Source organism: Curcuma longa, chromosome 4 (genome assembly GCF_044706935.1).
Source record: "Curcuma longa cultivar G26 ecotype Majalengka, Jawa Barat chromosome 4, ITB_CL_G26_1.1, whole genome shotgun sequence".
Classification (NCBI taxonomy): domain Eukaryota; kingdom Viridiplantae; phylum Streptophyta; class Magnoliopsida; order Zingiberales; family Zingiberaceae; genus Curcuma; species Curcuma longa.
The window spans coordinates 6,614,545-6,635,401 of NC_133864.1; the positions used below are offsets into that span (position 1 = coordinate 6,614,545).

General features: G+C 41.3%; 3 protein-coding genes and 1 pseudogene across 3 annotated transcripts; 2 read left to right on the forward strand and 2 right to left on the reverse strand.

Annotated features, from left to right (window-relative positions):
* Positions 1-481: 481 nt before the first annotated feature.
* On the forward strand, positions 482-2,496 carry LOC141828461 (BTB/POZ domain-containing protein At1g03010-like). Its single transcript, XM_074715895.1, has 4 exons — positions 482-529; positions 603-669; positions 751-1,896; positions 1,969-2,496. The coding sequence occupies exons 1-4, from the start codon at positions 504-506 to the stop codon at positions 2,494-2,496; spliced, it is 1,767 nt and encodes a 588-aa protein (XP_074571996.1). The 5' UTR covers positions 482-503.
* Positions 2,497-3,336: 840 nt separating this feature from the next.
* LOC141826788 (alpha-mannosidase 2) lies at positions 3,337-10,799 on the reverse strand. The gene is made up of 4 exons (XM_074714089.1): positions 10,188-10,799; positions 9,845-9,994; positions 7,499-7,531; positions 3,337-6,449 (listed from the first exon to the last, which is right to left on the reverse strand). Exons 1-4 carry the CDS (start codon positions 10,782-10,784, stop codon positions 3,711-3,713), a joined length of 3,519 nt encoding a protein of 1,172 aa, XP_074570190.1. The 5' UTR covers positions 10,785-10,799; the 3' UTR covers positions 3,337-3,710.
* Positions 10,800-13,934: 3,135 nt separating this feature from the next.
* Positions 13,935-16,116, forward strand: LOC141826789 (endoglucanase 7-like). The gene is made up of 3 exons (XM_074714090.1): positions 13,935-14,375; positions 14,472-15,140; positions 15,347-16,116. The coding sequence occupies exons 1-3, from the start codon at positions 14,184-14,186 to the stop codon at positions 15,998-16,000; spliced, it is 1,515 nt and encodes a 504-aa protein (XP_074570191.1). The 5' UTR covers positions 13,935-14,183; the 3' UTR covers positions 16,001-16,116.
* Positions 16,117-16,226: 110 nt separating this feature from the next.
* LOC141826791 (uncharacterized) lies at positions 16,227-18,486 on the reverse strand (annotated as a pseudogene).
* Positions 18,487-20,857: the final 2,371 nt, after the last annotated feature.

Here is a 20,857-nt window from a genome sequence, read left to right on the forward strand (position 1 = left end):
TTGTCTGCCATAATAAGGGGCACTTGCTTCACCTATGCAAATCATTCTCCCCACTTCTTCATCACCATGTCTACTAAAAAAACTCCACACTTTTCTCTCTGCCTTTAGTCTTGTCTCCTATTCCTCCATCCATTTCCCAAATTCCTTTCCCTCACAATTGAAAGAGTTTCTTGTTTGTGTCTCTTAAATCATGGACCAACAAACCAGTTGCCAATCCATCCATCCACTTTCAAAACTTTTTGTAGAAATCAAATGAAATGAATCAAGCTCATTAGGTTGCTAGCTAGCTATGGTCATGGTTTGTCAAGTGTATTTTGATTACCATAATTCACACATATAGCTGGACGACTATATAATATAATACTTTGTAGAGTAAAGAATTATGATGAAAAGTATGTGTGTTCCACACTTAATTAGTTCTTAATTCTCTTCCTTGCTCGATAAAACTGTTCAGGACTCCTCTTCTCATACAACTCCCAAAAGCTGCAATCTCAGAAACGACGATGCAGAGAAAGCAAACTCTTAAATGGTTCGTGCACTGATCTTCTTCTTCTTTTTATTACTTCTTATCATTGTTCATGTTGATTTGTTTACATTTGCAGGCCGATTTCTGACGTAGCTACCGATCTCACGATCGAAGTCGGCACATCGAGTTATGCACTTCACAAGGTGAGTATGATCCATGATCCATGCATGAACACTCATCAGGAACGTAACTCACGAATGGCCATTAATGATCGATTCCTGCAGTTTCCTCTGGTTTCGTGGAGCGGGAGGATCCGGAAGCTTTTGGTCGAGGCCAAAGACTCGAAGCCGACGCGCGTGAACCTCGAAGGCATGCCGGGAGGATCGGAGGCGTTCGAGCTCGCCGCCAAGTTCTGCTACGGCGCGCACGTAGAGCTCGATCTGTCCAACGTCGCGATGCTGCACTGCGCAGCTCACTATCTGGAGATGACTGAAGAATTTTCAGACAAGAATTTGGTTCTTCGAACCGAGGTTTTCCTCAAGGAATCGGTCACTCCTTCGATCGCGAACTCGATAACCGTGCTCCGCCACTGCGAGAAGCTCCTTCCGGCGGCCGATGAGGTCGACCTCATCGACAGAATCATCGCCAAAATAGCAAACAACGCCTGCAAAGAGCAAGTCGCCAGCAGCCTTTTGGAACTCGAGCATAGTTCGGCTCTGGAGCATAGTTCGGATTTGGCAGCGCTGAGCTTGGATCTCTTCCAGAGAGTCATGGCGGCGATGAAAGCTAAGGGTTTGAGGAAGGAGACGATCACCGGGATCCTGATGAACTACGCACAGAGCTCGATTAAAGGCCTCGCTTTCGGAGACATCCACTCGGTCAAAGGCGGCGGCGGCCAATCGGACGCGCAGACTCTCGCGAACCAGAAGATGGTCGTCGAAACGATCGCCGGTTTGCTTCCGACGCAGAGGACGAAGTGCGACGCGCCGATCGCATTCCTTTCGGGTCTTCTGAAAACTGCGACGATCGTTTCGGCATCTGCGATGTGCAGAGCGAACTTGGAGAGGAGAATCGGCCTCCGATTGGACCGAGCCATTCTCGAGGACATTCTGATTCCGGCGAACTGCCGCCACAAGGGCGCACACTCGATCTACGACACTGATTCAGCACTGAGGATCTTCTCCATCTTCCTGAATTCGAACGACGACGACGACGACTACGACGACGACGAAGTGCCCCGGTCGAGAGAAGACATCGACAGTACCAGTTCTCTGCTCAGAGTCTCCAACCTTTTGGATAGCTATCTCGCAGAAATCGCATTGGACTCCAACTCGACGCCATTGAAGTTCATCGCTCTCGCCGAACTCCTCCCCGATCACGCGCGAGCAGCGAATGATGGCCTGTACAGAGCTATCGATATCTTCCTCAAGGTAATTCTCCACTTATATATTTTTCAGATTAATACAATACATATATCTTATGATCTTAATTACGAATGGCAGGTTCATCCGAACATCAAAGATTCGGAGAGGTATCGATTATGCAAGTCGGTGAACTGCCAGCGGCTGTCTCAGGAAGCATGCAGCCATGCGGCTCAGAACGAGAGGCTGCCTGTTCAGATGGCCGTGCAGGTTCTGTACTTCGAGCAAATCAGGCTTCGAAACGCGATCGACGGAGGCCACGATCGGTTCTTCTTCGTGCCTCAGAGATCGGGAAGTGGAGCGGGCAGCGCTGCCGTTTCTCCGAGGGACTGCTACGCGTCGGTGAGGAGAGAGAACAGGGAGCTGAAACTCGAGGTGGCGAGGATGAGGATGAGGCTGACTGATTTGGAGAAGGATCACGTTTCGATGAAGAAGGAGCTCGTTCGAGCAAATCCGACGCACAAGTTGATGAGATCGCTGGCTAAGAAGCTGAGCAAGATGAGTGCGTTCTTCAGGATGAGGAGGGAGACGAAGCCGTTTGGCGGGAAGAGGACTGTTGCATCTGATGCTCGTTTACTGTTTCAGAGGAGGAGCCACTCCATTTCATGAACGACTTCTCATCTGCTTTCTCTTCCATTTGTATTGTCATGTATTGATATGGATATATGTTATTTGATTTTTTTTTTTTTTTACTATTTGCTTTCGATCTTCCACTGTGTTGAGTTTCATACACTTCGAGATTTAAATGAGATCATCATTGTTAGAAGAATTTCAGCATCATTATCATTACACTGAAGAAATTACTTGGAAATGAATTTATCTTTACTTAATTAAGAAGCGAATGGTACCTTTTCTTTAGATTAATAAAAAAAAGAACAATTTTTAATTGATTTATTGAAGTTGTTCACCTTTCAATGTACAATGAGTAGATTAAAGTTGATGAGGTGTGTTTCGGATAATAATTAAGATAAAAGTGTATATTACTAATTTTTAAAGTAAAAGTACTCTTTTCACTTCTCCGTTGTAAAGGAGGCTATCATCATTTGCAAGACCTTAAACATGGATTCTCTCACTCAAGATTTGAGGTGTAACTTAACTTTACAAGTAATTTCTTTTTTATAATTAAGTGTTACTAAATAAAATCGAAATATAATTTATACATATATCTAAGATACTCTTCTCATTTGAGATTCAAATTCTGATCTTTGTTATTATACCTCAAGTGCTTACTTTACAAGTATTATTATTTCAATGGAGTAGAATGTGTTAGTGTATAAACAACGCCATCTTAAAGGAACAAAATTATAAATTCATCATGTAAATTATTTGATCACCATAGAAATATTGAATATATATTAATTTGCAAGGCAAGGAACAGAAATCCATTCTCAAGCTACAATTCACCATATTCACACGTCAACATACCACCTTCTAGCATGCACCTCATGATCATCCAGAAACTCATCGCAAATTGCATATTTCTTAATAAAGTCTCGACATGAAACCTTCCGCTAAGCCAGTCCAATTACCATACAAAATTATGTTTAATAGCCTTCTAAAGTACATAACAAACTCTAAACGTTGACAAGCTTCAAGAAAAATTCATATCATCGGCCTCCAGTTCGATTTCGAGGATCTTGAAACAAACAGCTCTGAGAGGCTTCCAACTTTGACTTGCAATGGTTTGAGTTAATATCCAGAAAAGATTGCTGTGAATCCGTTTCACAATGTTAGGCACCAGGCAACCTAAGTTCACTGCGTTTGAGGCATAGGATGGTGATGCCTTTCTAGCAAGACGGCGTAAGAAGTTCGCGTTGCATGACTCAGGTTTGTGGCTGAAGATCTAATTTGTACGCCTGTATTTCCATTGGCTGTATCAGCACATTTCCCTCCTGAGCTGCATCTGCCAACTGCTCAATGTACTCGATGGTTTCGGTGTCGTCGTGTAGTAGATTCAGAGTGGTTGCTTTCACATTCAGAGCGGAGAGATCCTTGAAGACATAGAACAAGTTCACTGGCTCCTCCATTGCAGTCGAACATGGCAATCCACCTCTTTTACAGAATGAACTATCCCATCCTCTCCTCTGCAAGTAGATAACGAATCTGGCAGTGAGAGGGCCAGCCTGTGCAAACTTCAGAGGCTGTGGAACCTTGAAGTTGACTATGTGCAAGTCGCATGGCAATGACGAAGATAATGGGGCAAATGAAGTTTGACGAAGCGCGTTGGACTTTCGTTTGTGGTTATTGTTGCCGACAAATGCATGCATTGGATAGTTCAAGTGGGCACCGACTCGGTGAGAAAGAACTGATGGTTGGAGTGTCAACAATGCATGCTTTGCAGGTAATGCAGACACATTAGACTCTGTGAGGATGTGGAAAAGAACATCCACAGGACGGTTATCCATCACCCCTTGTCCTAGACCACGTCCATCATCGCGAGCCAATCGGCGATCCAGCATAATTTCTAACCAACCTTCTTCCAAGCTAGCTGCACCAAGTGATTGCTTAGAATGGACAGAAAACCGGCGACCAGATGGATCCTGCATAAAAGCAAGCGATGGCATAGGATAGTAATTCCCTTGCAGAGGGATTTTCTGGTACGTCTCCCTTCGACTCATCTGAAACCCATTAAGATCAGTATAGAACACCCTATTATTCTCAATGTCTGTCTTGTATCTCACAATTAATTCACGCTCATTGTATTCGTTACCAAGAAGTTCCACATGGTATTCCTTCTCGACGACCAACTCCTGCACTGTGCTTTCTCCACTGTAGATCCGTGTACTATGGAAAATTGGTGTATTCTTCCACTCTGTCTTTGGAATAGAGAGAGCTTCCTGGACTAATGGACCTTCCGAAATCATAAATTTGCCACCTTCCTTGATAATAGGTTTAGCTACTCCGACAGGTTTGAACAAGTAAGCTCCACTACCAGAGCTGCTGTACATATTAATCTCTTCCCCAACATTAGTTTGTTTGCCACTTTTGTGAGTTATCTTCTGCAGAAGTCCTTTCTTTACATCAAATGTTAGTGTGTAAAGAAGGTTATGAATCTGCACCTCATCAGTTGTAATATCTGAACAAACATATGGCGACGGACAAGAAAATTGGGTATCAGAGAACACCTTCAATACAGAAGGCACAGCTTTTCCACAAGTCCTAGATCCACGAGCAACAAAATAGGTTTCTAAGCCCATTGCAGCAACAGATGCTCGCCAATAAAGACGATGTTGTATGCTAGAGCTGTCTGAGGTGCCATGCATCCAATTGGGAGATACTTGGCTCTCCACACATGACCCATTGGAATGCCAAACAGAAACATCAGGCTGAGACACAACAGCCATTACAATTTCATCCCTTGTTTGCTCCAACGGATTATAGAGAACCACTGAGTGGGTGTCCCCTTCCTTTACGTCAACAACTTCGTGCACTGGCAGGACATCAAACTTTGACCTACTTTTCACTGGCTCAAAATGAGACAGAAATGTCGGGTCAGCTTTGTCATGTAAATCGCCTAGAAGAACTTCCACAGCCCTAGACATGAAAAGCTGCAGGTCCTGCAGAGAGGTATGCATCCTAGTGCCATAGTCTATAACAACATGATCCTTAGCCGTTCCAGTAACCCCATCATGATGTTGAAAAAGAGCCAAGTTCCGCCTAGCAGCAGTCAATTTGTGGGCAAAACTGATAGGTAGTTTAGCACAATGAAGCTTCTGACAGTAACCCAAAACTAATGCAGCTAAGATTTCCGAGGCACGGAGTGTTTGTTCCAATACTCGATCGACTGCTTTAAAAAATGGCCTTGAAACATAATATCCACTCCAGTAGTCTAGGTTTCTATCAGCATAAGTAAAGAAATCACCTGAGAGAGATGGGAAACCACCAAGTTCAACTGACCCCACCTCACCAGGCTGGGAGAAGTTTTTTGTTTCTGCTTCCTCACGGAGGGTCTTAAAGTAATCTTCAAGAGTACCAAACATCACCTCAGCATTCAAACTGGGATTGGAGTTTATATAATCAAAAAGCCTTTGATAGTTTCTAAACTGGGCTTCTGCTTCGTCGACACTAATATAACGGAAATCATCACCTAAAGGAACAAGAAGGGTATTTGTTCTGTATAAGGTTGATTTTTTCCTATATTGGTCCAAAAGTTTCATGGCTCTCTCCTGTACATTGTTAGCATCTGTTTCAACTGGGTCTATCCTCCATGGGCAGGCCTCATAACTAAATCCACGCATCCGAGCAAAGTCAAACTGACAGCAAATAGCTGGCTCAGGTCCACAAGTATGAGGAATATCATAGGAATAAAATGGCATCATGTGAACAAATATATCTGTAGTTTCCTCCTTGTCCCAGCTTTGCCGCCAAATGTATTCTAGATTTCTATGCCGAGCTAGCTCTTTCTTCAATTCATAGTGAGTCCTCTGTATTAGCATGTTACGGAAACCCATACGCCGCAGCAAGTAAGGCATTGTGGCTGAATAACCAAATGGATCTATGGCCCAAGAATTTCTGGGAATAACACCAATGGTATCATTAAGCCACATGTTTCCTTCTGTAATCTGAATCCAATTTTAAATAAGGATTAATCCCCAAAATCGTATATTTAAGAAAAAATTGAAAACAGACAGTAAGCAAGATAAATAGTAAGACTTGAACGGACATACATATATTATATTGGATTAAGAATTAACGTATGTGGTCACAAAGGATGCAATTAATAAACAAGCACCCATATGGATCTCATATATTGAAGAATACATGAAGAACAACCTAAATAGACAACGTTTCAATGAGTAAAATACGAAAATAGGGTTCAATCAGTTCCAACATTTTTAACCACCACCTGTATCATGTTTAGCCCAAATTGGAGCCTTAGATAAGGAATTTTTGTTTTGCCATCTAAATATAAAGAAAATCATTCTTTGGGCATGGATTTTAAGATGGTAATCAATGATAACAGTCTTGCAGCCAACCCCAAAATTTTAAGACTAACACAGGCTTATTGTTTTTGTTGTTGCATTGTCATTGCAGGCTATCCTTCTCAAATGAATGTTAAATTGTTAATCATAACACTTACGAAAATTAGACCAAACAAATAACATGGAGATGTACAAAAAAACAGGCTTTTTTCGGCAAATGTTTTGATATTTGTCATTTGCACAGTGGATATGTGAATCTTACATAAGATGTCATGATGCAAATGTTTTCTAAAGCACACGCCTGTAAAGTTCAATCAGGAATTAGTTCAACATCAGTTTGATTTTTTTACTTAAAACCAAAAAAATTATCATAAAGGTCAACCTTGGATGCTCTGAACCAATTAACCAGATTTCTAAATTTTTAAATCCCAAAACAGTTTTCTTAGCATGAAGCAGCTCCCTGATTGGTTTTCTTGCAAGACTGAGTTTTAAAACACCAACATGACCCACCATGCAGGTTGGATCATTCCTCAAAGGTCACATCCCCCCATGGACAAATACTCATTGTCTAATAAATTGCCGAGAAACATAAAGATTCTATAGAAAATGTAATGAATACAATTGAAACAAACGCTAAGAAAATGTTCTAATAAGTTAGTAAAATTGTCTTTAAAAGAACTAAATTATACCTGTTCAATGATAGCAAAATAATGGGAGTTGGCCTGCAAAGAACGAAATTATTGGCATTAGGAAACTTAGTACAAAAGAATATTTTGAGGGAAAATTGCACTAGCTAGTTTTAAAAGTTCACAAGCGCTTAATAATCTCACAGATTTTAAAATTTCACTCAGCACCTTGAGCGGTCCATTCAACTGATAACTTATACAACTTCACATTAGTTTACAATAATTTCATGCGTGTCATCAATATTTAAGTGTTTATTTAGTGCTGCAAAAATATAAACTAACCCTACCATTGTCTCCACCCACACTGCCACCTTGACTCTACTCCATGTGCATTGATGCCAATCTTCTTCAAGTTCAATCAGATTAGAACAGATACTCTTTGCAAAAAAACTCTCTCAAATATTTTCCTTCACTGATAAGCCTTATAAACAGGAAAGTTCCTTTCATTTGTTGAGAGGGATCTACTGAGAAGAGAAAAAGAATAGAGGGTGAGAATGGGAGGAAGAAAGTGAAGAAGACTGGCTTTGAGGTAGGGAGGATGACAAAGTTGTAGCATTGAAGAGCAATACAAATGTGGGTGAAGTAGGTGGAGAAGCAAAGTTATTTCTATAGTCAAGAGTTAAGTGTGGGGATTAGATTTTTTTTTTTCAAATTTCAGATGAAATTTAAATATCTATGACATAGATAAACATTTTATAAAAATAGTATAAAAATATTCTAAAATTCTTGTTAGGTTACACTAGTCATCAATTGAATTAGTCACTTCTGGGTAACACGCATAATTTTAAAACTTCTAGGGGTATCAAATGAGGGAAAAAACTCTTTTTAAGGATGGTTAGTTCAAAATCCACCAAATAAAATAATAATATATCATGTAATGAGAATTATATGGTACATACTAGAAATAATGGATATTTTCAGGTGATGAAAAATAAAAAGGTAGGCACTAGAAATAACACCTCAGTATGACAAATCCCCAATGCATTTGTCAGTCAAAAAAAGCAAGTAACCACTCTAGGATCTGATAAATGGCGAAGAGGTACCGAAAGGCTTTCATCACAATGAATGGTGCAAACCAAAGCATAAGAATAGTATCGCACTATCAAAAGAGTATATACTTGATTTTTTTTTTTATTGCAAGGGATAGTTAGAAATAACCCTTGCAAGAGAGACAGCAGTGAAATAATGATAGGAGCATAGAGCTACTATCTAAAGTAGATTATGCAGAAATAGTTAATTTTTCTTCAACTCCCTCATCTGACAGGTACAGTAAAGAAAAGCAAAATAATTTTTGAAAAGCATAAACCCTGAGTAGACAAATAAATGTAATGAATAAAATTTGATGATATAATTTATTCAAACAAAAGAATATACTAAAGCCAAATGGTCTAATGATACAGTATCCATCAATGCAGTTGAAACTTGAAAGAAAGTCCTACATAAGCAATATAAACTGGTTTCACAGAAATTTTGAAGTTTGCCACACCACTAGAAGAATTGGAGCCCCTTTCCTCCTAGACACTGTACAAGATGAAGTGTCAAGAAAGAAGGACCAGGAGGCTTCTATTTTCTTGTAATTTCTTTAAGTCACTTACTATTAAATATCTGGAGCTTGACTATATGTAATGTTTTTGGCATGTTGAGTGAGATAAGATGGATTGTTCACCATGCAATAGGCATTTGGTTCATTAGTAACAATTTTGCATGAAAAGCCAAATGGTGTTTGAAATATTATTCATCTCACTTCATTATTTCATTAGAGTCATATATACATAGCCAAATGGTCCTATCATACATCACTATTTGGATCACTTTGTTTCATTAGTATCAATCTTTAAAAATAAAGCCAAATGATCTTATGTACACTGTTCAGCTAACACTTTGGGCCAGTTCAATAAGAACAGACAGATTTTTCACCATGAAATATTAATTTCAGTTCGTTTCACTGGTATCATGTTTGTTTTATACAGCCAAATGAGCTTATTATAAACTACTTCTAATGCGGCTGAGAGTAGTAGTATTTGTCACATAGTAACATTTGAAATAGGCCATAGAGAATTTTTCTAGTCCACCAATAAGAACCCTCTCTGTGAGACTGTAATAGATGAAGCATCATTTGTGAAAGGCAACTGAGGTGTGTATCCTGCGCAGTTTCTTTTAGCCAGATAAGATAAGCTAAAATAGACTCGCCACAAAGCAGAGGAGCAAAGTTCCTATAAAAGCTATTGAAGACAAGGAAAAATACTTCAACATGCATCAGCTCACTAAGAGTTCGCGTGTATGATCAGAGGCCTCTGCAACAATTTGGCACTTTTAACACACAAAACAACTATCAACTAGTTGTCTTACCTCATCGTTCATCACCCAACCCCCTCCCACAATCTCTAGCTGCCCATTCTTAACCAACTTGATGAAGTTTTCCTTTTTATCACTGGATGCCTCCCTCCACCATATCTCCAAGTAAGACATCTCCTCCCATATAAACTTACGACGAGAATCCTGCAACAAACAATTTTAGATTCCTCAAAAAGTACCACAGTAGCAAATTGAGACTGATTTACAATACCCAGTACAATAGCATCCACTACCGAATCATAGACAAGATCCTACTAAAAGGATCAGATATCCTAATAGTCACTCACTTGGAAGCAGTTGCAGAAGATAACAAAGGACATACTGAAACTGGATCTACCTTTGTGAGAGACTCCACGATGGTGTCCAGTATGTAACGCGACTGACGATTGTAGTACTCCTCGACCGTGAGCTTCCATCCTGGATCGTTATGAGAATGAGGAACCACAAAGACCTTCAGTTTCTCACCGTCCCATTCATGACCCCCATAGGTCACTTCCCATCCCTGCTTCCACGCCCCGCCGTCCAAGTCCAAGAACTCGATCCGGTCGTACAGATCCTTGGTGGTGATATCCACAACAGCCGGAGACGAAATCAACTCACCAATCGCCCTAAGAGCCCCTTCGGTACTGCCCTCCGAGGAAGGGAGGGGCCTGCGAGGGACGGTGCGGCGAGGGATCCGCTGCTTCGAGTGGGAGGAGGACAGGGGGGTGGGAACGCCGAAGATGAGGATGACGATGAGGAAGAAGATCAGGGAGAGGACAAGGCCGATGGTGAAGAAGGAGGAGGTCGGAGGGAGAAGGTCACGGATCCGGGCCCGGCGGCGGGACGAGGAGGTGGATGGCTTTCGGAGGGCCTTCATCTTGGTGGCGGTGGTGGACGGGAGGAGCCCGCCGCCACCCCCGCCGCCACGCCGGCCGCCGGAGAAGAAATCCATCGGAGGAGCTTCAGAAAGAAAGCAAAAAGGTCACCGAAACCCGACGAGTTTTCCTTTTATTGGTATTTCTTTTTCATTTCATTTCGAGGAAATTTCATCGCCCCTCCGAAGACGATAATACAGGGGTGAAAATGAAATTAATTTAAATGGGAGTTTTAATTGATAAAATAGTATTTCTGCAGTAAAGGAGGTGAAGTGAAATTAAATAAATTTAGGGGCCAAAATTTATGAGCTCCTTTCAGTGCGTGTTGCAACTTGCAAAGCTTGACTTTGAATTACGTGATCAAAGAAAATTTAGAATAATAATTATTCTAAGTTAATGACGTTTAATTTTAATAATATTTAACTTTTGTTAAGTCACGTAATAAAAATAAATATAAAAAATAATCTAAATTTAATAGACAAATATATTATAAAAATAATTTCCTATAATTAAAAAAGTATGGTCGAAATTTAATCAATCCATCAAGCCCATACCAAGATTCAATTGGGATCCGATTAGTCTAATGATTGTTTTTTAAAAATATATATCATAAAAATAATTATTCATAGCAATAGAATGTTTATAAAAAATTAAAGTAACTAAAGATTTTAGCAAAGCAAAATGAACCCTAATAGCGATGTTACACTCTTTTATCATTATGTTGTTGCTCTCCTTACTTTGGCAAAGTTCCATTATTGAGAACAAATTGCAAGGAAAAGACCCAAGGAAAAGGAAGTATAAAAAAGGAAAAACATTACGAACGGTGCAAGTTTGGCCCACTAATAGATGCCAAACAATCAAAATGAAAACTCTAGAGGACCCATAGATACCTAGTTATACGATTCCGAAGATACCAAGTAGAATCTTAGATCAATTTGACAAAAGAGATTTCATTTACTTTACGTGGTTTAATATCATCGGTCTCACAATGAGATATAAACAGATAAATCAAATATCAAATATGCTCTTAGGTGGGAGGATAATTCCGTAACTATCAATCCCGCGAATCCACTCGATCGTGTCCAATCCGATAAATCTATATCATTTAGGAACAAATTTGGCTACGCCTCGGAAACAAATAGAATCTTAGAACAAAACTCGCTTTGACTTTGCTACACTTTAAATTTTGTTTCTTGCACTCATTTGCTTCTAGTCGACGTGTGTTTTAGTCATCAAATAAGAGAATTAGGCAAGACCTACGCGAGGAGGGGTGGGAAGGAGTCATTCAAGTACATATTTCCAAAATTAAATTAGGCGGTCAAGTCGAAAATGATAACACGCAGAATTGTGTTTTTTTTTAAAAAATGTTTTAGACTGATAATAGATTTGCATTTCTCTTTCTCCTCTATTAAATTAAATATTGTGTGTTCTAATTTTTGTCCCCGGGGCAATGGTGCAACGGTAGGACATCCGGGTTGTAACTCAGGGACCCGCGATTCGATCCCCAGCTACGGCGCATTTGCAGGAATTTTCCTCCAAATGGAGAACACAATCAAAGGATGTTGGGCATCTGGATTGGCCGCCGTATGCGCTTCCCGATTTACCCTGATGGTCGGTGGGAAACTTCCGTGGGACCGGACCGCCGTATGCGCTTCCCGATTTACCCTGATGGTCGGTGGGAAACTTCCGTGGGACCGGACCGCCGTATGCGCTTCCCGATTTACTCTGATGGTCGGTGGGAAACTTCCATGGGACCGGACCGACCACCTCCAGAGATGTGGCTACTGGGATTATCATTTTTTTTAAATATTGTGTGTTCGAATTTATTTAATCATTTGAATTTATATTTTTGAATAAATATAAATTTGCTCTTAATAAATGATTTTTAAGAAAAATTTTGACTATTTTTTTGGTAAAAGTCAAAAGACATCTGTTTTTATTTAAATTATCAAAAGTTTTTTTTCATTTATTGTCAAATTATAATGATTACACAATTGATAAGAAATAAAATATTTATATTCTAATAATTATGTATAATTATTACAAACACGGTTTATTGATATTAAAATTGAAATATCTATATTATAATAGTTATAAATTCATAGTTATTATAATAATATCAAAAATAAAAATAATTTCAAAAATAAAAATATACTAACATGGAATGAAACATCTTTTTAATAATAAATCTTCCACGATTCCTCCCTTGTGATTTTTTTCATTTTTTAAATCTTTCTTTACAACAAAAATCTGATGAGAGAATTGGAATTAATTCTGATGCTTATTCACTGAAGCATCAAAATCAAGTGCTTCAATTCTTGATCGCTCAAAGCTCAAGCTTTTCAAAAGCATTTCAAGTGCCAATTGCAAAAGCTAAAAAGGAGGGCTTTTAGTGCTCATAGAGTTGATACTAATTGAATTTTAGTAGATGCTTTCGATTCCTCGACTACTCGTTACACACGAAAGAAAAATTTGTTCATTCGATGAACTTCTTAGTGGGTTACATAGGGGAAATTGATATCGTGGACCCGAATCAATAGTGTTCCAAATGGCTACAAACATGTCCTCTTCCCTCAACTACTACAAGAGCACTAACCCTCCAATTTAACTCCGTGTTGCACTTCCAATATCGTTTTCGTGCACATCGTTTTTCAATCGGGATCATTCCAACTCGATATTTCACATACGTTAGGCTTTAGCTATATTGTATTTCTCTATCGTAACCTTGTCGTGTGCCTGTGATTTCTTTAGTGATCGACCCACTCGTTAGGGGGCTTGACTTGTATACAACAAACGTAGAGAAGTTTAATAGAGGTGAGAGATACTTTGCAACTACTAAGTAATTATATTATTTAAATGTGTTTACTTAGATAATTTACAAAAAAAAAATATTTATTTTTAAAAAAGGGGGGAAATTTTCACATGCCTAGTAATTTCTCATCGGATTCTAGAGCCGACCACGTGGCTGGCTTTCCCTGGTCACCTTCAGGTATCCTACGCCGCCAATCACAATTACGCGTCGCGACCTAGTACACGACAAATGTAACGAATCTGTCTCCTCGTTTCGTCTTCGACCTTCCTTCCTTCCTTCCTCCCTCCTCCTCTCCTGGTCACCTCCGCCAATTCCTCCTGTTTCCTCTCTTCGCGTATGCCGCACGATAGTTTCGTCGTCAGATGACGCCAACTCGCTTACCAACTCCTCCTCCTCGATCTCCATCGTCGATGGCGCCTGTTGATCCTGTCAATCATCAACCACCGCACAGCTTTATAACTTTGACCACATTGAATTGAATTGGTCGATGTCGACGCTGTAAAACGCATATTTTCTAAAGCTATTTGCTCTCTCAATTAGGTGGATTTCCTTGACCTTTCGATCCCTTTTTACACATATATACCCACTCATCAACCATCCATGCCAGAGGACTTGGCATCTTCAAGCTTCAGGCGGCGATCCTGGCGGCCGGCGATCGGAAAATATGAACTGTAGATGGCGGATTAGAGCAGTTGTCTTCGTGTTCCTGTTGGTTGCGGCTTCCGCCTTCGACTACAAGGATGCCCTGTCGAAGAGCCTGCTCTACTTCGAGGCCCAGCGCTCCGGCCGCCTCCCTTACAACCAGCGCGTCACCTGGCGGAGCCATTCCGGCCTCATCGACGGCCTCCAGCAAGGAGTACTAATCCTTCCTTTTTATCAAAATTTGGATTTTGATTTTGGTTTGAGCGTCAAGATCGGATTTTGATTCGTGAGAAGTGATTGGTTAATGCAGGTGGATCTCGTGGGTGGATACTACGACGCCGGAGATCACGTCAAATTCGGGCTGCCGATGGCTTTCACGGTTACTCTGCTTTCCTGGAGCGTAATAGAATACGGCGAGCAGATAGCCGCCGCCGGAGAGTACGGCCACGCACTGGAAGCCATCAAATGGGGCACGGACTACTTCATCAAGGCCCACACGGAGCGCGAGGTCCTATGGGTCGAGGTCGGAGACGGCGACACCGACCATTACTGCTGGCAGAGGTCCGAGGACATGACCACGTCGCGGAAGGCGTACAAGATCGACTCGGAGCACCCTGGGTCGGACGTCGCCGGCGAGACCGCCGCCGCCATGGCCGCCGCAGCTGTAGTATTCCGGCGGGAGAATCCGCGGTACGCGGAGATCTTGCTGCGGCACGCCCGGGAGCTGTTCGAGTTCGCCGACAGGAGACGGGGGAGGTACGACGGCAGCGTGGGGGAAGCGAGGAGGTACTACCCCTCGTGGAGCGGGTACGAGGACGAGCTGCTGTGGGCGGCGCTGTGGATGCACAGGGCCACGGGGCGGGAGGAGTACGTGGACTACGTGGTCGAGAAGGCGGAGGAGTTCGGTGGAACCGGGTGGGCAATGACGGAGTTCAGCTGGGACGTCAAGTTCGCCGGCGTTCAAATCCTCGCTTCCAAGGTTGGTTAGTAATAACAGTGCAACTGCAAATTCTGACGATCGATGAAAAAATACCAATTTTTTAAAAACTAAAAAAAATAATAATATACTTTCTCGTCAACTTATTGAAAAGTCTCATGTGTGATTTATTTGTTTGATAGTTCAAAAGTCAGTGTTGATGATCCTACCTGAAATGAAAATTCGATTAATTAATTTTTTTTTTCCAGCTTTTGATAGAGGGCAACTTATCGAAGAAGCAAAGGGGAGTTCTCGAGCAATATCGATCCAAGGCTGAGCACTACATTTGCGCTTGTCTCAACAAGAACAACGGAAGCAACGTGCATCGCACGCCCGGCGGCATGCTCTTCGTTCGCGAATGGAACAACATGCAGTACGTCGCCAACGCTGCCTTCCTCCTGAGCGTCTACTCGGACCATCTGAGCGAGGCTGGGCGAGGACTTCGCTGCCCGCGCGGGGTCGTCGCGGTCGACGATCTCGCGAGGGAAGCCAAGGCCCAAGTCGATTACATCTTGGGCTCGAACCCGTCGGGGATCAGTTATCTCGTCGGCTACGGGCCCAAGTACCCGACCAAGGTTCATCACAGGGGAGCTTCGATTGTGTCCTACAAGAGGAGCAAAGGCTTCATCGGGTGCATGCAGGGTTACTACAACTGGTACGCCCGACGCGACCCAAACCCCAATATCATCATCGGGGCTCTGGTCGGCGGTCCTGATTTGAAGGACAGGTTCGAGGATGATCGAAGGAATTACATGCAGACCGAGGCGTGCACATACAACACCGCACCGCTAGTGGGCATATTCGCAAAGTTGCACCAACCTATAATACGACGAGTGTCCAACTCAACCACCTTCTCTAGTTAGGGAGAGAGATCATTTTATTCCTTGATTCGATTCTGATAAAACGTTGAGGATGTTATATACTTGTAATTATTTTGATTATACAAACAGAGACGATGAAAATACTTGTATTTACCTAATCAAGTCTAGCAAGAATCATTAGCATTCGATTATCTACAAAAAGTTTAATCCTAAGTTGAAAGTACTGTACGAGCTGCTGGGTTATTCAACAGAAAGTAACTACTCGAGTTTTAAGAGGAAGTACTAGCTCGTATGGCATTACCTTTGTAGGTGAAGTTTCAAGGAGGAGGGCTTGCATGGTTTTCTGCAAAGGCCTTATTGGTTGCCTCTCGTTTCATTGCTCGTTTTGCCCTTCTACCGGTGATGTGTTTAGGCACCTCCTTCTTCGAGCCGTGAGATGGGCCCGACTTCAGCTGCATCGTCGTGATATTGATGAGCAATAGGGCGGGCTTCTTTTCTTCCGGTCCTTATGTATCCACTATCCCCCCATCTCCTGTTTCCGATACGAATACCAGCCTTACTGGCATAGTCGCTTTCGTCTTGTTCGATAGCATCAAGTTCTTGGTCGACTTCAGTTTGAAGAAGTTCTTCTAGCTCATCGTAACTCTCTTGCTGCAGTTCTTGGTCTTGAGTATTTATAGTCGTCGAAGATACAAACCAATGCGCCCTGAGGAGGAGACGAACACTCTCCTCGAACATGTAATCCCGAATGCTGCACAACCAAGCCAAAAAAAAAGAAAGAAAAACATATTAGCAATATGCAGATCAATCGTTTAGGAACAAAATCAAAGATGAGATATGGCTAACCTGCCATCGAGCGAGCGATGAACATTCAGAAACTCAAAGGGATGCTTACACTGAGGACAAGTATGTATTTCGTTGTATGTTGCCCACCGCAAAATGCATGTCACACTGCCAAGAGTAAACATTGATGTTTCATTCTACAAATTATTGCGCATGGGATTCTAGCATCAATCAATAATGTGGTTAATGGGCATTGGATTCCCATTCAAGAAAGGATTATGATAAATATTACAAGACATGTACCAGATGCAGCAGAGATGTCTCGAGATAAAATTTTAAATGGGCATTCTTAATCCAAGATGATATTTAGGTGATGAACACAGTGTGAATGATTTCTTAATCCATTTAAGCAGTAACTGTGCAAAGTTAGAGCAAACAAATATGACTACGTAGCTGCTACTCGATCTACGAATGGTTGAAGACCAAGATAAGGTAGAAACCTTAAGTGCTAGCAATGTCATTCAAATACAATCTGAATTACTGAGTGCAAGAGCATGAGGGAAGAATAACTTTAAAGTAGAGAATTGATGCCTGATGCTCCATCTAAATAGAGAAATAATAGGTTTCTCAGCATAACAGAAAAGAAAGATCAACTAGTATCCAAAAGAAAGGTACTGCATTACACCGAGTAAAAGAAAAACGAGAAGTAAGCTGCAAAAGACGAATCCAACATCGTTAATGAACTCTAAAGCCAGTTTCTACCACCTCAAGGAGAGATCTTTTGCTCTAAAGCAGAATGGCAGCGAAATGAAACAAATGAAAAGATCATGCTGCCACACTGCCAAGAGTAAAGGATTATGATGAATATTATGAGGCATGTCCAAGATGCAGCAGAGATGTCTCGATATACAATTCTAAATGGGCATTCTTAATCCAAGATGATATTTAGGTGATGAGCACAGTGTGAATGATTTCTTAATCCATTTACGCAGTAACTGCGCAAAGATAAAACAAAAATGACTACGTAGCTGCTACTCGATCTACGAATGGTTGAAGACCAAGATAAGGTATAAACCTTAAGTGCTTCCAATTTAACTGGAATTTTCCGTCAGAGATAGGCGGCTGCTAGCAAATTCATTTAACAAATACAATCTGAATTACTGAGTGCAAGAGTATGAGAGAAGAATAATTTTAAAGTAGAGAATTGATGCCTGATGCTCCATCTAAATAAAGAAAGAATAGGTTTCTCAGCATAACAGAAAAGAAAGATCAACTAGTATCCAAAAGAAAGGTACTGCATTACACCGAGTAAAAGAAAAACGAGAAGCAAGCTGCAAAAGACGAATCCAACATCATTAATGAACTCTACAGAGTTGCAGACAAACCAGTACGCGTGTTCGCAGCCTTTTACAAGCGCCATCTCGTGCAGAGCAATCTTGTCCAAGCAAATCGCGCAGACGCCGCAGCCCTCCCCCGATCCGACAGACTCACCTACCCATTTGTCCTTCGCAGTCATCACCTACGCATCAAGTAGCAGAGATAAACAAATCGAACGATAAACCTAAAAAATCATGAAAGAAAAGTACCAAAAAAAAAGAGAGGAGAAACGGATTTGCGGAGCGCCGGATCTGGCGTTACCTCTTCGCCGGGGCGAGGCACGGAAGAGATCGGGTGACGGTGCTCCATGGAGACTGGATAGGATCGGGGAGGCGAGGAGAGAGGAAGAGGGAAAGGAGAGCCGAGAGCCTGAGAAGAAGAGAAAGAGGAAGCGACGGAAGACGAAGCGAGAAGCTTCAATTTATTGGACAAGAAATTCGGAAATATTCAAATTTACCTCCATTGTTTTCTTTATTCTTTAGAATGCCCTTAAAAATTTTCAAACTCAAGCTTTTAAATCCTATTTACGGAAAGCTCTTTAAGATCAACGCCAGGAGCGATTAACGGCTGGATCTTCGCCTCTATGCGTGAAACGGTACGGATCCTACCACGCCCACAGGATTTCATTTTAAAATTCTCGTTGGAGGAGATCCACTCGACCGACGAGCTCGGTGACGATCTCGCCTCCCTTTTCGATCTGCCGTCGGGCGCCGACCTATCTCGGAATCGCTCTCAATTCCGGCCCACCGCCATGGATGCCAAGATCCGCGAGTTCTTCGATGCCGTAGGCGATAGCATTACTTGGTGCTAGCGCGAGTCATCGCTGTGAGTATTCCCTCCGCTCGCCTCCTGCCGAAGCCCTCGCCGTGGTAATCATCGGCTTGAATCTTCCTTTTCCTTTTGGTTTCCTCATTGATGGTACCAATTAGGAGCAATTTATCTCGCTTTGATATCCTTTATCGATGCAAGACGCTGGAATTCGTGATACAACGGGCTTTTGTGTTTGCTTTTGCTGATTAATGCGCTTTATCTACCAGGGGTGTGAGAAGAGGTCGCAGAGAGCGACAGTTCGGAGAGTAAGAATGAAAGCCTCATGAGGTTGCCCTGGGTTCATTCCAGGCACACGGAAGATGTGAATCGTGGAATTGCCATGCTTGAAGGTGCCTTTATCAGTTATTCCTTTGACATAATTGTGTCTTTCTTTCTCATAGAATCGTTTTGCTTTTCCTATCGACAGAAGTTTCGCGTCGTCTGTCCTTTCTTTTTGCTGTTGTTGTTGTTGAAAAACGATACTAGCGAAGTTCATTCAATATATTAGAAAACTGAAGCAGGAGTTGTAACAATTGTTTCTACCACCTCAAGGAGAGATCTTTTGCTCTAAAGTAAAATGGCAGCAAAATGAAACAAATGAAAAGATCATGCTGCCAACAACACAACTGATGGAGAAGAATGAGATAAATCCATTGTAACAATTCAGCCAGTTTCTACCACCTCAAGGAGAGATCTTTTGCTCTAAAGCAAAATGGCAGCAAAATAAAACAAATGAAAAGATCATGCTGCCTCCAATGGTGGGGTTTCTTACCTAATTGCCAATATTATTAACACTACCTTATCTGTTTTTGCAGCAGCCTTGGATGGTTCAGACTTCAGATGGTCCACTGCAAACTAGAGAGAAGCTTTATTTGTTGGCTGTTGGATTTTACAGGAATGCGCCAACTCCTAGAACAATGCTCGGAGGTGTGTTCATATTGTGTTAGCTCTGTCATTGCTTATGTGATAAAATTTAATCTGGATAATTATATTTCATACCTAGAAGCTAGTCAGAAGCTTTATGTTTGGAATCCTCATGCGAAATCAATGCAATGTGCGAAATTGTGAAATCTATGCCAAGAGTTTTAACTTAATTTTTGATGCGTGTATTGATTCAGACCCTGAAAGAAGGTGGTGGAAAGATCAAATCGCTCGAGGTAAGGGTTGAATTGGACTTCACAAATCGTCCCTGTTTGAATTCTCGCCTGAAAACTGGAAATTGATCTTTGGTTCTTCCACAACAGATGGCGTGATTGGCATAGGAATCGCTGCTATCGCGGTGGGGCTTCTTGTGGGTGCCCGGAGGAAATAAAGGCCAGTATCTTTTCCCTTTGAAGTCGTTCCCTTTCATAATTACAACTACTTGAAATAATTTGACCGTATCAATCAACGCGTGTCGATTTCGAGCGATGAACAAAGAAAATAGTTCAGATCGTCATTTTGCTTCCCAGAATTTATATAAAATTTCATTTTACCTGACAGTTTAGATATCGGATGAAGGGGGCTTAGTTTTGTCTGACCTGTTTGTTTGCGTGTTTCCTTCATCAGGAGCATTAGATGTAAGGTTTATTCATATCTATGACATATGCAAAAGTATGGATTATAATTTTCTTTTTCTTATTAAATAGAATGTTTAATTGTGAAAAAATAAAGATTTATAGAGCAACTTATAGAAATTACACCATTATATTAATAAAACAAAAAAAGGGGAGAGAATGATACTATATTGTTCCATTTATCAATTATAACATAAATAAGAGAGGCCAATTACTAGTAGTAATATGCTTAACAATTAACTTGATGCTTCTTGGAGATGAGAAACAAGGGGCACACCGCACATGACACATAATGATACAGATCACAGGAATTTTTTAAGAAAACAAGTGCATGAACTGTAATAAACACATGAACACTTCATTTGTCCAAATG

What these genes read in the sequence shown, in the direction of transcription:
- LOC141826789 (XM_074714090.1), top strand. Translation starts at nt 14,184, where the DNA reads ATGAACTGTAGATGGCGGATTAGAGCAGTTGTCTTCGTGTTCCTGTTG. An exon ending in TCGACGGCCTCCAGCAAGGA is followed by an intron (nt 14,376 to 14,471) that starts GTACTAATCCTT and finishes TGGTTAATGCAG; the next exon opens with GTGGATCTCGTGGGTGGATA. An exon ending in TTCAAATCCTCGCTTCCAAG is followed by an intron (nt 15,141 to 15,346) that starts GTTGGTTAGTAA and finishes TTTTTTTTCCAG; the next exon opens with CTTTTGATAGAGGGCAACTT.
- LOC141826788 (XM_074714089.1), bottom strand. Translation starts at nt 10,784, where the DNA reads ATGGATTTCTTCTCCGGCGGCCGGCGTGGCGGCGGGGGTGGCGGCGGG. An exon ending in TCGTGGAGTCTCTCACAAAG is followed by an intron (nt 9,995 to 10,187) that starts GTAGATCCAGTT and finishes TGTTTGTTGCAG; the next exon opens with GATTCTCGTCGTAAGTTTAT. An exon ending in ATTTTGCTATCATTGAACAG is followed by an intron (nt 6,450 to 7,498) that starts GTATAATTTAGT and finishes AATTGGATTCAG; the next exon opens with ATTACAGAAGGAAACATGTG.
- LOC141828461 (XM_074715895.1), top strand. Translation starts at nt 504, where the DNA reads ATGCAGAGAAAGCAAACTCTTAAATG. An exon ending in CGAGTTATGCACTTCACAAG is followed by an intron (nt 670 to 750) that starts GTGAGTATGATC and finishes CGATTCCTGCAG; the next exon opens with TTTCCTCTGGTTTCGTGGAG. An exon ending in CTATCGATATCTTCCTCAAG is followed by an intron (nt 1,897 to 1,968) that starts GTAATTCTCCAC and finishes TACGAATGGCAG; the next exon opens with GTTCATCCGAACATCAAAGA.